Below are 13394 nucleotides of genomic sequence, written 5' to 3'. Positions count from 1 at the left end.
GAAGAAAAACCCAAAAATGTCAGTCAGTGACATCACAAAAAATCTCCACAGGAAAGGGCGAAGGTATCTAAATGGTAATGGTAAATGGCAGGCATTTATATAGCGCCTTTATCCAAAGCGCTGTACAATTGATGCTTCTCCATTCACCCATTCATACACACACTCATACACCGACGGCGATTGGCTGCCATGCAAGGCCCCGACCAGCTCGTCAGGAGCATTTGGGGGTTAGGTGTCTTGCTCAGGGACACTTCGACACAGCCCGGGCGGGGGATCGAACCGGCAACCCTCCGACTGCCAGACAACTGCTCTTACCGCCTGAGCCATGTCACCCCCATCTCAATAAACCGTTCGAAGAAGACTTTGAGAGCAGCAATATATAGGCTATACCAGATGCAAACCACTCATCAGTAATAAGAATCGGAAGGAGAGATTACAATTTGCAAAGAAGTACTGAGATGAGCCACAAAAGTTTTACGGACTGATGAGACCAAGATTAACACCTACCAAAGTGACGGAAAGGCCAAAGTGTGGAGAAAGAATGGATCTGCTTATGATCCAAAACATACAAGCTCATCTGTGCAGCACGGTGGGGGAAATGTCATGGCTTAGGCTTGCATGGCTCCTTCTGGAGTGGGGTCACTAATCTTCTTTGATGTATCTCATGATGGTAGCAGCAGGATGAATTCAGACGTCTACAAAAACGTTATGTCTGCCAACTGAGGAGAAGTTGGAAATGCATCCAAACTAAGTGGGGGGAACTTCATCATGCAGCAAGACAATGACCCAAAACACACAGCCAACAAAACAAAAGACTGCATTAGGGAGAAAAAGTGGAAGGTTTTAGATTGCCCAAGTTAATCACCAGACCTTAACCCAATTGAGCATGCTGAAGAGGAGATTGATGGGAAAAAACCCCCCAAAACAAACAATCACTGAAAGGGGCTGCAGGAAAAGCCTGGAAAGGCATCACAAAAGAAGAATGCAACCGTTTAGTGATGTCAATGGGTTGCAGGTTTGATGCAGTTATGGCAAGCAAGGGATATGCTACCAAATATTAAGTGTTATTTACATCCATTTACTTAACTACTCTCTGTTCCAATACTTTTGCTCACCTAAAAATTGGGTGGTCTGATACCAAAGGTATCAGACTATGCTCTAAGTAGTTTAACACAAAGTAGTTTTAACACCAGGAAATAAAAGCTGAAATTCTGAACTCTTGTCTCGTGTTCATCTTTTCATCTCAACCCCAAATGCATTCAGTTTATTGCAAAAACAAAGGATTGCAAATTGCAAATGTAATGTAAACAGAGGTCGGCCATAGCAATGTAGGTCTAAGCTATGACTTGTACGCCCTATTCATAGCAAACTCTATTTACGTATTTTATGGAATTTATATTCAACTCCAATTAAGCATTAATTAATTAGGGTCACCCGGGTGAAATATAACCCAATGTTGAATTCAGTTGCATGTTTTTTATGATACTAATAAATATGATATTCACTTGCCTCATTAAAATAATTTTGCCACTCTAAATCAAAAAAATATGTAAGAATGGAATAATAAAAGCACAGAACAAGCTTTACAGCAGTGTGCTTTCATTTCCACACATAATACGAACAGCTGAGAGCACTCGAGCACTCTGTTCCGATACTACAAAAAAACTGACCTAAAACTTTGATAATTTCTATATTATTTGTGTAAATACTTCTAAACGATTTACGTTGAAATTTGTTTGGCTCACGTTTGATGAATGAGGCCCATTGTACTTAACAACAGATGGTTGTACTTCATTGGTTACGGATTTCTGAAGAATGAGACATGAAGGAATGATGAATGACATTGTTTAAAACCGAAGAGGTCAGGGGCAGCCACATGGCGGAGACCATTTTCAGCGCATTAGCGGATTTTCAAATACCTCATGAGTCAGTGCTTGCTGTTACAATGGACAACGCATTGTACTATGTACATGCAGTGGAGAGACACCTCGACCGCATCCACGTACCTTGTCTTTGTGGCACACACCATTAACTTGGGAGTGAGAAAGGGGCTCGATGTCAGGGTGATCGACACGCCAATCAATGGACTCATGCAAACAGTGGCTCACTTTGGAAGATCGCCCACAGACAGTTGTGCTTTGGAGGACAAGCAGCGATTGCTCGGTTTGCAACCCCAGAAACATATTAATGACTGGGTAACTCCCTGGAACAGCACTTACGCGGCAGATATATTCAAAAAAAGCTGTCCCTTCCGGAACGGACTCAATAGTGAGTGGGCACTAATGGAACAAGTGTGAAAGGAGCTAAAGCTATTCAAAACAACAACAGAGGACAAATACCTGACAGCATCTGCTATATGATCCCTCCAGCATATGCTAACATTGCGCATCGCAAAGCCCAGGGCAAATGCGCTGAAAGCTTTGAAAGAAGTGAGAATGAAAATAGCATAAGATTTGAAGATGTGCTATGATAAACACTTTTGAGCATTCATGCTACTCAACAAAGCAAGCTTCCTCGACCAACAATTTCCCCGTTCGGTTCATTTAAGAGTGGAATAACAGAGGGAAGTGCAGCACGGCATCCTGTAGGTGATGAAGGAAATATCTCAGGGTCCACGAGAAAGTAACCAAACCGAAAACTGCTCTGAGAGCCAGCTCCACGAGAAAGTAACCAAACCGAAAACTGCCCTGAGAGCCATGGGCTCTCTCTTTGGTGACGCATACAGAGAGAGCAGCGGTGACGGAAATCGACAATGTCTTTCAGCAAGACTTACAGACATATGATAGAGGAACACGGCTACTGGCCGACCAAAATCCACTTTTGTGGTGGAAAATGTCGGGAAGCATGAAGTACCCTCACCTCACCCAGATCACCAAGAAATACCTGTGTGTCCCTGGCTCTGTGGTGAGGGCTCAGCGTGTGGTCTTCACAGCAGGGATATACTGAACAAGAAGTGCTCTGCATTGGTTGGAACCCAACCAAGTTGATTGGCTTGTTTTCTTGGCAAATAACACATAGACACCAAATGTTGGAGGTGGTTTGTGTTTATGTTCATGTTTATGCTTCTTGCATTTTGAGGAAGTGTTTTGTTTTGTTAATAAATCTGGTGGGAATTTTGTTAATGGCATTTTTGGCAATAATAATCTGGTGGACATAGCAAGCACAACACTAAATAGATACAATAAGTGTTTTTATTACTGCCAGTAATATATTTATGGCTGGCAGTAATATGATATAAATATAAAGTGCATATTTGTGTCTTTTGTAGTGGGTTAATTACATTTTTGGAAAAATCATTAAGTGTTGGCACATTGAAAATGTACCATGGTTTTCGAACATGGATATCATTCCTAATCGGAGCTTTGCTTGATTTCCTCTATCGCTTTGTGGCCTTCACTATTCTTACTATTGTTTGATTTTCTGTAAACGTGCATCGCAGATATGCTCACCAAATCACAGCAAGCTCTGCAGGACTGCAGTGTACAGAAGCTTGTAGTGGGGGTAGCCTGTAGCCTAGTGGCTAAGGTACATGACTGGAACCCGGAAAGTTGGTGGTTCAAGCCCCAGCGTAGCCACAATAAGATCCACACAGCTGTTGGGCCCTCAAGCAAGGCCCTTAACCCCGCATTACTCCAGGGCGTATGCTTAGTCTAATGAACTGTAAGTCGCTTCGGATAAATGCATCCTCAAAATAGCAAATTTATAGAAGATGTGAGGCAGTCTCGCTGAATTAAAGAGGCCACTCAAATTCAACTGCATAATATACACTCACATTAGGGAACAATAAAGGGATTATGTACTGGTGTCTAAATTATATGTGCATAAACAATTAACCAAACTGAAGCATACAGGTCTGTGTTTTTTTTCATTCTCAGTCTGGATCATGCTCTACAGTATGTAGTTGTATTATATTGGAACACCTGCAATTATCGAATAAATTCATCTGAGTAATGAATGGATTTTTACTCACCCAGAACATGATGTAGGATACATGTTGCTAAGGAAACGGATGGTTGAACATGTAAAGCCACTTTTCTTTCAAACCACTAATAAGCCTTTGTGCTTAAGCTGATCACAGTTCAGATTGGACTTCTGTGTGGTCAGGATAAATCAGCCTTTTTAATATTTTCTTTCCCTTCCGCAGACATCCGTGAAGGTGGGAGTCCGAAGCCGGTGATGGTATTCATCCATGGTGGATCGTATATGGAAGGCACAGGGAATATGTTTGATGGAAGCATCTTGGCAAGTTATGGGAATGTCATCGTCATCACAGTGAACTACCGACTTGGAGTATTAGGTATGATTTCAGCTTTTTTAAAAAAAAGTGTTCTAAAGCACTGAACAATCAGGCCAGACTCTACTTTACTTCGGAGATGTTTGCCATCATTTATTTGAATAATAGGGACCTTCTTCCAAGATGTTGCTGCTTGCTGAATGGCATTATGCATTGGAAAAATGTGCTGGTAGACAGGAGGAATATGATTTAATTACAGTAAAACAATACAAACTATAACTTTTGGAAGGTATGGGAAATTAGAATGGAAAACACTTTGTAAACATCTTTAGTGCTATGAGTCCACATCGACAAAATACTTTTATTCATCACTGTGACAGTCTGTATGTGGTTGTTGGAAAAGTGCAGTATCAACAGCAAAATGCTGGAATGTACTGACGCATTTTGAATATGAAAATATTTAAATGGGCAATTGAATGGACACATTTCATCTGGGGAAAAAGAGAAAGCTTTGAGAAAATCTGGCAGGTAGAAATTAACAAGTCTTTTGTTCTTGAGTCTTGCAGTTGGAAAACTGCCCTTGGGCTTTGCGCATTGAAACAAGAGACAGATTCAGTGTGTGACTGGATGTGGTCAGATGTCATCTTTACTGTTTTTCTTGGAATTAAATAGCAATTAATCAGCCATGCTGTTAGCCTGCGGTTGCCTGTCAAGTCTTTTACAGTGAAGGGTGTGTGTAATTGCATTATAAGCAATTTGCACAGAGGAATCTTGATTTGTTATAGCATTTCGTCACCTCCTCGTGCTGATGTATAAATGAATGAATGACTTTAACTAGTGCTGTGGGTTTGCTTGATTAATCTGTCAGTTGTTTGAAACTAATTCTTGCTCCCTCATTTAGATAATTACATTTTATATATCAGATTTTGTTTCTTATCTGGTCGTAGATTGATTTACTGAACAATTTCTGAACACATTTCTGTAAATGATTACACAAATTACAAATGTGCATGCTTGTATAATATTTATGTAATTTTGCATTTGTGTATGCTTGTGATAGCTTAAAAAAGGGGTTTAGATCCAGGATCACATTAGATCCAGGGCCTTTTAGCTAATGGGTAATTCCATGTCAACTCAACACACTTTTTGACCGTTATCATCACTCATTGTAATGCTGATTTGGTCTTGCAAGAAAGCCCTGGAACCAAAATGACACTTTTCTTGGATTGGTGATCTGTGAGATATGGCAGATACAAGTGCAAAGTTTGCACTAATTTGAAGGTCGTAGAGAAATGAAGGTTGTGGATAAATTGTGAGTGAAGGCCGTGTAGCAGGTTACCGTAACAGCCCTCAGGTTGGAAATAACCATATCGCCCTTAGCTAAGAGTGATTTCACCTTGGACGAGAGCTTCTCTCTCATTAAACCTGGCCTGTTACAGCCTTATTTTTTCACTTTAAATGTCAAGACTACACAATGGGTTTTTCTAAAACATGTGGGGAAAAGTCTGACCAATTCAAAAAAGCACTGCGTCATGTATTGTGGTTTGCAATACAAACTGTACAAAATCAAAATGACTCCATATGCATAAACATGTGCTGTGAAGCCAATGAGTTATGTCCTTGGTAATGTGCTGCATTAGTGTGTGGTTTCCTGAGCGTATAACAGTTGCTAGCTCATAGGTGACTGGAGGAGTGCTCTTTCTTCAGGTTTGGCATTTGTTGTGTGGGTGGCTCCAGATATATTTTACAAATTGGGCTGGAAAAAAGAAAAACAAGTTTGTCATCAAGAAGTTGCGACAAGAAGTAGAAGTAGTAGCTTCATCGGTTTCAGTGTGATTTAAAAAAAAAAATTGTTATGAACAGAGGAATGCATTTGGCTGTTATATTTTATTTCATAAAACTAAACATATGCAATGACTTTCATGGATAGAACCCGGTGTGGTACTTGAAAATCTGCAACCTTTAATATTTCAAAACCATACTATCTGCAGATTTAATAAGCTTACAATGTATGGTATTATTAAATGCAATAACTTGACTGGTAGTCGAAGCCTCTCTTGTGTTTCTATACTGAAAAATGTGGGTTTGAAATCCCAAATGCCAAGTAGTTGTTGTATGTTTCAGTAATTACCCAGTGGTATAACTTAATAATGTATTAAAATAATGTAAGTTATGTACACCCAGTGACTTCATTAGGTATTTATAAGACTTATTTTTTGACATTTGGTCTTCTGCTGCTGTAGCCTATCCACTTATGAGTTGTGTGTTCAGAGATGCTCTTCTGCATACCATTGTTTTTATTGCATGGTTATTTGTGTTACTGTCACCTTCCTGCCAGCTTCGACCAGTCTGGCCCTTCTCCTCTGACCTCTCTCATTAACAACGTGTCTTTGCCCGCAGAACTGCTGCTCACAGGATATTTTCACTAGAGACTGTTATGCGCCAGGAGATCAGCAGTTTCTGAGATACTCAAACCACCCTTTCCGGCACCAACAATCATTCCACGGTCAAAATCACTTATTCCATATTTCTTCCCCATTCTGACATTTGGTCTGAAAAACAGCTGAACCTCTTGATCATGTCTACATGCTTGTATGCATTTAATTGCTGCCACTTGATTGCCTGATTAATATTTGCATTAACGAGCTGGGAAAGATAATCTCGTTTATAACTACCTGTAAACTGTCTCTTATTTAGAGATTCACTTTAATGAGGGTTGATTAGGTGCATAAGATGTGCGCTACCTTCAGTAAAGAGTAAAATTCCTTGACCTCCAAGCTACTTTGGTGTATTGCTAGGGTACGCTCTTTATATCTATAAAGTCTCTTGTCAATCCAGCTATATTCTTAATCATCAGTCATTGGCTTGGTATATTAATATGCGCTTCCATCCATTGTTTAGCCATAGACTAGAGAAATTCCAGCTTTTGGAAACGGTGAAAGTATAATAATTTAATCAATTCTCGCCTTAGACTTGGTTGAATGAAGGGGAGGGGGCGAGGGTGTCTGTGCGAAAGGTTGGCTCTGATGGCGATTTAGCAGGGTTGAGCAGGCTGCCACGCCTCTCAGTTTGAAGCCTCGGCCGAAGGCAGATTCGCTGACAGTCCTGCCTGAAACATGCGCCTCCGCAGTGCCAGCAAGCTGATGTACCGTATTACCGCTGGGGCCATATTACCGCACTTACATCTTCCCTGCTTCTTTGGCGGGTTGTAAGTCCGTAGCTCCTGCAACCCTATGAGGCTCTGTTTAATTTGGTCTGTCTCCAATGCGGGGAAAGCACCCCGCCTGTGTAGCCATTTTGATTGGAGGCCTTGACTGGTGCTGTAATGAAGACATCTTTCAGGCTTCTTTTGCTGAACCGGTTGTACAGTCTGGGTAACCAGGAATACACTCACTGAGCACTTTATTAGGCCAGGAATACACTCACCAAGCAATTTATTAGGCATTACACTTATTGCTGCTGTAGCCTATCCACTTAGATCTATGACGTGATGTGTCTTCAGAGATGCTCTTCTGCATACCACTGTTGTAATGTGTGCTTATTTGCGTTACTATCACCTTCCTGGTCACCTGTGACCAGTCTGGCCATTCTCCTCTGACGTCTCTCATTAATAAGGCGTTTCTGTCTGCAACTGCTGCTCACTGGATTTTATTTTTTTTGCACCATTCTTTGCAAACTCTAAAGACAAGTGTGTGTGAAAATCCCAGGAGATCAGCAGTTTCTGAGATACTCAAACCACCCTGTCTGGCACCAATAATCATTCAAAGATCAGATCACATTTTTGCTCATTCTGATGGTTGATGTGAACATTAACTGAAGCTCATAACCCGTATCTACATGATTGGATGCATTGCACTGCTGCCGCACAATTGGCTGATTAGATAATTGCATAAATAAGTAGGTGTAATAAAGTAAAAATGTTCCTAATAAAGTGCTCGGTGTGTGCATATCTGCAGTTCAGCCGCCTCCAAGGCACCGTGTTTGTGTGCTCGTCCTTGCCTGGTGCAATCGATGCAATGTTGGGGAAGAAGGATGAACTGAATAGAATTTAGCAGAACTTAATTAAACAGAGAACTTTAACTCCATTATTAATGCAGATTGTCTGATCCTGTTGCTTCAAATTAGGGACATAATGATAAATAGCAGCATATTTTCTTCAGTATTAATGGATATTATAAATATGATTTATACAGTATATTTGACTAATATTTTTGGTACCTTATTCATATTGTTCCCGCCAAAAACACACGCATGCATGCACGCACACACGCGCGCACACATGCATACACGTGTGCGCACACACATTGTGAAATGTCATCGCACTTCAGTTGATGAGTGTTCATCTCAGGGATTTGCACCACTGAAGAGGCCACTTGGCTGTCTTTGGTTGCCTCTCCCCAGAAGTTACAGTCAGCCCTCAAGACAAAGTCTGCCATCCGTTTCGCAAGCAACCCTTGCCGTTATGCTTGTTTGCACATTTACATGTCATTATGACTGTTATGGTCCTGTATTTGGAATTTCAATCAAGATGTTAGAGAATCCACAGAAATAATGTTTTGTATTTGAAGTGTTTGAAGCCCTAAATATTTAGAATCCAAGTGAAAGTTGTTTTGCAATTTAAGCAATTATTTGTTTCTTTTTCAGAGATTCAAAGATTTAAGATAAGTCAGCATAAAAAGCAATGCAGTTTCTAAGCAGAAATTATTTATGAGTTACTGTCACTCTCAATCTCTTTTAAAAACCTTTTTTTTTGGAAGTTTCCCATGTTTTGCATGGGTTTCTGGAAATTTGGAAAACGTGAAATTGAGCTATGTTTGTTTGTTACTTTTTTGTTTTCATTTTTTTTATTGACATTACATATTTTCATCACATTTCAGAGGAGAATACATTGAAAAAGTATAATACAGATGACATACACCACAGATAACGTGAAGTTTGCCAACCAAATGGGAATCTGCCCTATTCAAAGTCCAGCATTAAAACTTTGACTGGACCTGGGTGTTATTATCCAATGATAACAAAATGGAGCTTTCCACACTAACTTGTGCTTTGAAGGACATTATATCTACGGTGAAATATTGTGGTGGACCTTTGATGTTATGTGGTTGATTCATCCTTGTTAAGAAACCATGAAATCCATCAAATACCAGACCACAAATATAGACATTTTCACCAAAAACCTGATTCCACCCCCAAAAGAAGAAGAAAAAGGGAAATGAGGAGAAGAAAACAAAAGAGAAGGTTGAGGAGTTGAGAGAGGAATAAAGCACTGGATTTAGCTCCACCGCTGAAAAGTGGAATCATTTGTAACTCCTGCCAGGGTGGGCACGTAACAAGCCCCCGAGTGCAGACAGGACAAATATGTGAAAGCAGAGAGCTCTACTTACGTTGAGTCCAGGAGCTAATGGCATCATCTGTTTATGGACGCACTGCTGCTGACACAGATACCTCACATCTCATCCACTTCGTGGGATACGTGTCAGCCATAATGAATAAGCATTTTTTGCCTTTTCCGCTCAGTCCCTGTGAGTGCAAAAAAACTAATTGCGCACCGTTCCTATAATACCCTGCTGTAAAATCCATCTGTGCTGTAAAAATTGAGCTGGTCAAGCTGGCATGACAAGCTCTAGAGCAGGGGTGTCAAACTCCAGTCCTGGCCGCAGTGTCTACAGGTTTTGAGGCTTCCTTTCAATCAGCAGCCAGTTAAGGCCTTGAGAACAAGGTGTGTGGACTCTTTAGCCAATGAAAGACTTTGAAATGTATCTCTCATGCTGACCAAAAACACACCAAAAACCAGCAGAAACTGTAGCCCTCCAGGACTGGAGTTTGACAGCCCTGGTCTATAGCCATATGATGCAATCATCACTTGCAATATAGCGTGTTGCTCTCGAACCTCTTATATAATCAGAATCTATGCTCTGAATAATGAACGAGGCGCGGCCTCGCTGTCAGGAAAGGCCACTGCGGTTCCAGTGAACGGACGGGCCGTAACGGGCGAGGCAAGACGCAAGCAGCGGGTGAGATGAGGATACAGGCCGCTATGAAAGTTTAAATAGAAGGTGTCAGTCACCCGACAGATGGAACGGTCGACAGCGGCTGCTTTGAGCTGCGCTCGTGCCTGGGTGAAATGTTCAACATTTTCCAGCAGCCCCCGCAGAAAGCCTGACCATCAAAGACTGAAGGCTGAAACCTGCGTGGGCGGCCGCAGAGGCTGTGGTGCGGAGGGTTGTTAAGTTTCTCGTGATATATTGGGCAGCTGTGACTTGCATGTGAACTTCTCCCACCGCAACACGAACACGGGATTCACCTAATCGAGATCTTTTCGACAACCGCGCTGAGTTGATTGGATTTGTGGTATTCACAAACAAGAGCCTTCTAGAATAAGGTGGAACACCCCTGCTAAAGATGCGTATGGTATGTACCGTGCCGTGAAAAAGTATTTGCCCCCTAGATTTCCTCTATTTTTGCATATTTGTCACAAACTGAATGGTTTCAGCTCTTTATACAAAATGCATTGCAGGGAATGCAGGGAACCTGAGTAACACAAAGCACATTTTTAAATTACTATTTAATTCCTGGTACCAGATGGGGAAATGAGGCTTTGTGAAGCATTGAGGCTTTCCAGCCAATTGTATCACAAATAGGTTAATTACTCAAGGCCTCATTCAACACAGTGCACACTAGTGACACCTGCTGGTAAAATAGTAAAGCTGCCAAATAATTTAAAATCAAGTACCACTTCACATAGCGCAATAACATGACTTGACAATTAGCAGCAAAGTGTACTACTGATGTAACTCATAAGGATTCTCGTGATATCACGTTGTGATATATTCCGAACCTATCATTTGGCATTGTTTACTGTTGTAATTTTTCTATAATATATAATGTTTAATTCAAAAGGGGTCAGTAATACAATTAAGTTCAGTGCTGCTAACTACAAAATGTGTAACACATCACAAAGCATAGATATTAAAGGATAAACTGCATTAACACATAAAGATGACCAAAATAAGCAAAAAAAGCAAAATGTAGGAAAATAAAAAATATTAAACAAGTACAGGTGATACAGGTAACACAAAAAATACATCAAATTCCATTATTATTCCAATTCCGATAACCATCATTCTACATTGTCAACAAGTTTCTTTAACATGCGGGATGTTTTACAAGCTTTAGAATTAACTTGAATTGTTTGCAATGAAGAGTAAAAGGATTTTAAATCAAGATTTTAAACAAACCACAAGTTAAAGTGGGGGTTTGCTTCCTCATATCCACAACCCTAAATTCAAACCGAACCGAACACGTGGTTCTACGCAAAACGAGGCCTCGCTTGTCGCCGGTCACAATATTTTCGGGGCTTCAGGGAAACTGATGTACGTACTCGACACATCTCATAGCCTCTGTATCATCCTTAGCTTCACTACCAGACAGGGTGGTTTCAGTATCTCAGAAACTGCTGATCTTATAGGATTTTCACACATAACAGTCTCTAGAGTTCACAGAGAATGATGCAACAAAAAAACGGAACAAAAGTTCAGCAGTTCTGTGGGCAAAAACACTTAATTAGAGAGGTCAGAGGGGAATGGGCAGATTGGTTCAAGCTGACAGGATGGCGACATCAGTGGAGTGGAATTGGGAATGACAGGCATCTCTTTTTTAGACTGACATGGCTGTGAGCTGAGGCAGGGACAAGCACTCCAATATGTTATAATGTGAGAGTAATAGAATTTGCTCTCCACATTTGTAGTACTTTTATGGAAGAAAGGGGAGTCCAAGGCAATGGTGAATAGACCATTATTTGTACAGGCTTGGCTGAACCAGGCTCTTCAATGTTGCATAGCTCACTCAGTGCTCCATAAATATTGCTTACCCTCCAGGAAGCCATTGCAGCCTTTCACTGTGAAACTAGTTAGATGGTGATAGATTTTAGCTGCTTGTTATTTTTACCCTGAACTGTAGTTTTCACAAAGAATTAATCATAAAGGTAGATCTTCATCAATGCAGCTAATAGCATTCTAAGATGTTTTTTGTTGTTGTAGGAAATTGTGTTCTCATCTTTTCGTTAGATTGTAAATGTCCTTCACAACTTTTTCCTTTGGAAAGAAATTATATCTTGAACTATTTACAGTACAGCGGGGGAGTTGCAATTTAGTTCATTTTTCTTCAGTGAACATTCCCCATTCAGATATGGCCAATTTATTGTAAACAGTGGTTTGAGGCAGTATCATTGATGAGGTCAAGAGGTCTTAATTAAAATATAATATAATGGCTTCCAAATTATATGCTCTGGTAGTGTTCAGTATTCTGGTTGAACCTTATTATCCTGGTTTGACATATTGGCAGAATAGTTTGTAGAGACCATTCTCTTATTGTCAGCTGAAATTTGTTACACTATTTATCACCATGGCCAACAGTTCCTCTTCAATAGTGGCAGAAATGTCAACAGACATGCAGTTGTTCTTTTCATGCAGTATGTAGGCCTACATTTTTTGAAAGGCAGAAAACTGCCCTTTAAATATATTAACAGTCCTAAGAACTCATTACACAGAAGTAAAGTGTTTCCTATTTGACAAGTTGTTGCGAAGAACCCATCAAGCGGAATCATGGTAGTCTTCCTGCAGGACTGAGATGGTGGAGCAGCTCATTTCCCTCTTTCTACTGCATAGCAACAGTTTTGTTACAGTCTGGCAGTGCTATTCTTACTGATGATGAGCAGAAAACAAAATGGAGGAAATGATCCCTCAAGTGAGGAAAGACAGGTGTCTCCTGCTTATAATCTGCAGCAGCCATAATCATTTTCAGTTAGAACGAGTGAGTTTCATGAATCCTCATTTTAATTTGCAGCTACTGTTAATAATTTACTGGGTACTGATCGGAAGAGGGTGGAACTGCCATTTTTAGACCTAAATATTGATCATTTCCAAGTAATGATGACATGAATTGGATATTAAGCAGGACATATTATCTAATTAACAGAGCAGGAAGGGTCAACAAGGAAAATTGGGGCATGTGTTTGCTCTCCAACTTCAATTCATGGTGAAATTGTTTACAGCCAGTAATTCCTGGTTAACTCAATGTTTGCACTGTATAAGAGTTGTTTGTCAGGAGCACACCGTACCCTGATGAGTTGTGATGAAACGTGTATGAGGTATATTTT

At 40.5% G+C, this 13394-nt stretch overlaps 1 protein-coding gene across 2 annotated transcripts in view; it reads left to right on the top strand.

The window, feature by feature from the left end:
• The window catches only part of LOC133129203 (neuroligin-1-like), a 180265-nt gene that overhangs the window by 67853 nt on the left and 99018 nt on the right, over window positions 1–13394 (top strand). For both annotated transcript variants that reach the window (XM_061243133.1, XM_061243131.1), the window contains one exon: window positions 4145–4297. In XM_061243133.1, the coding sequence (XP_061099117.1) occupies window positions 4145–4297 (153 nt within the window). The remainder of the gene's footprint in view (window positions 1–4144; window positions 4298–13394) is intronic.

This window comes from Conger conger, chromosome 5 (assembly GCF_963514075.1).
Source record: "Conger conger chromosome 5, fConCon1.1, whole genome shotgun sequence".
Classification (NCBI taxonomy): domain Eukaryota; kingdom Metazoa; phylum Chordata; class Actinopteri; order Anguilliformes; family Congridae; genus Conger; species Conger conger.
This window is presented reverse-complemented; position numbering and strand designations above follow the sequence as displayed.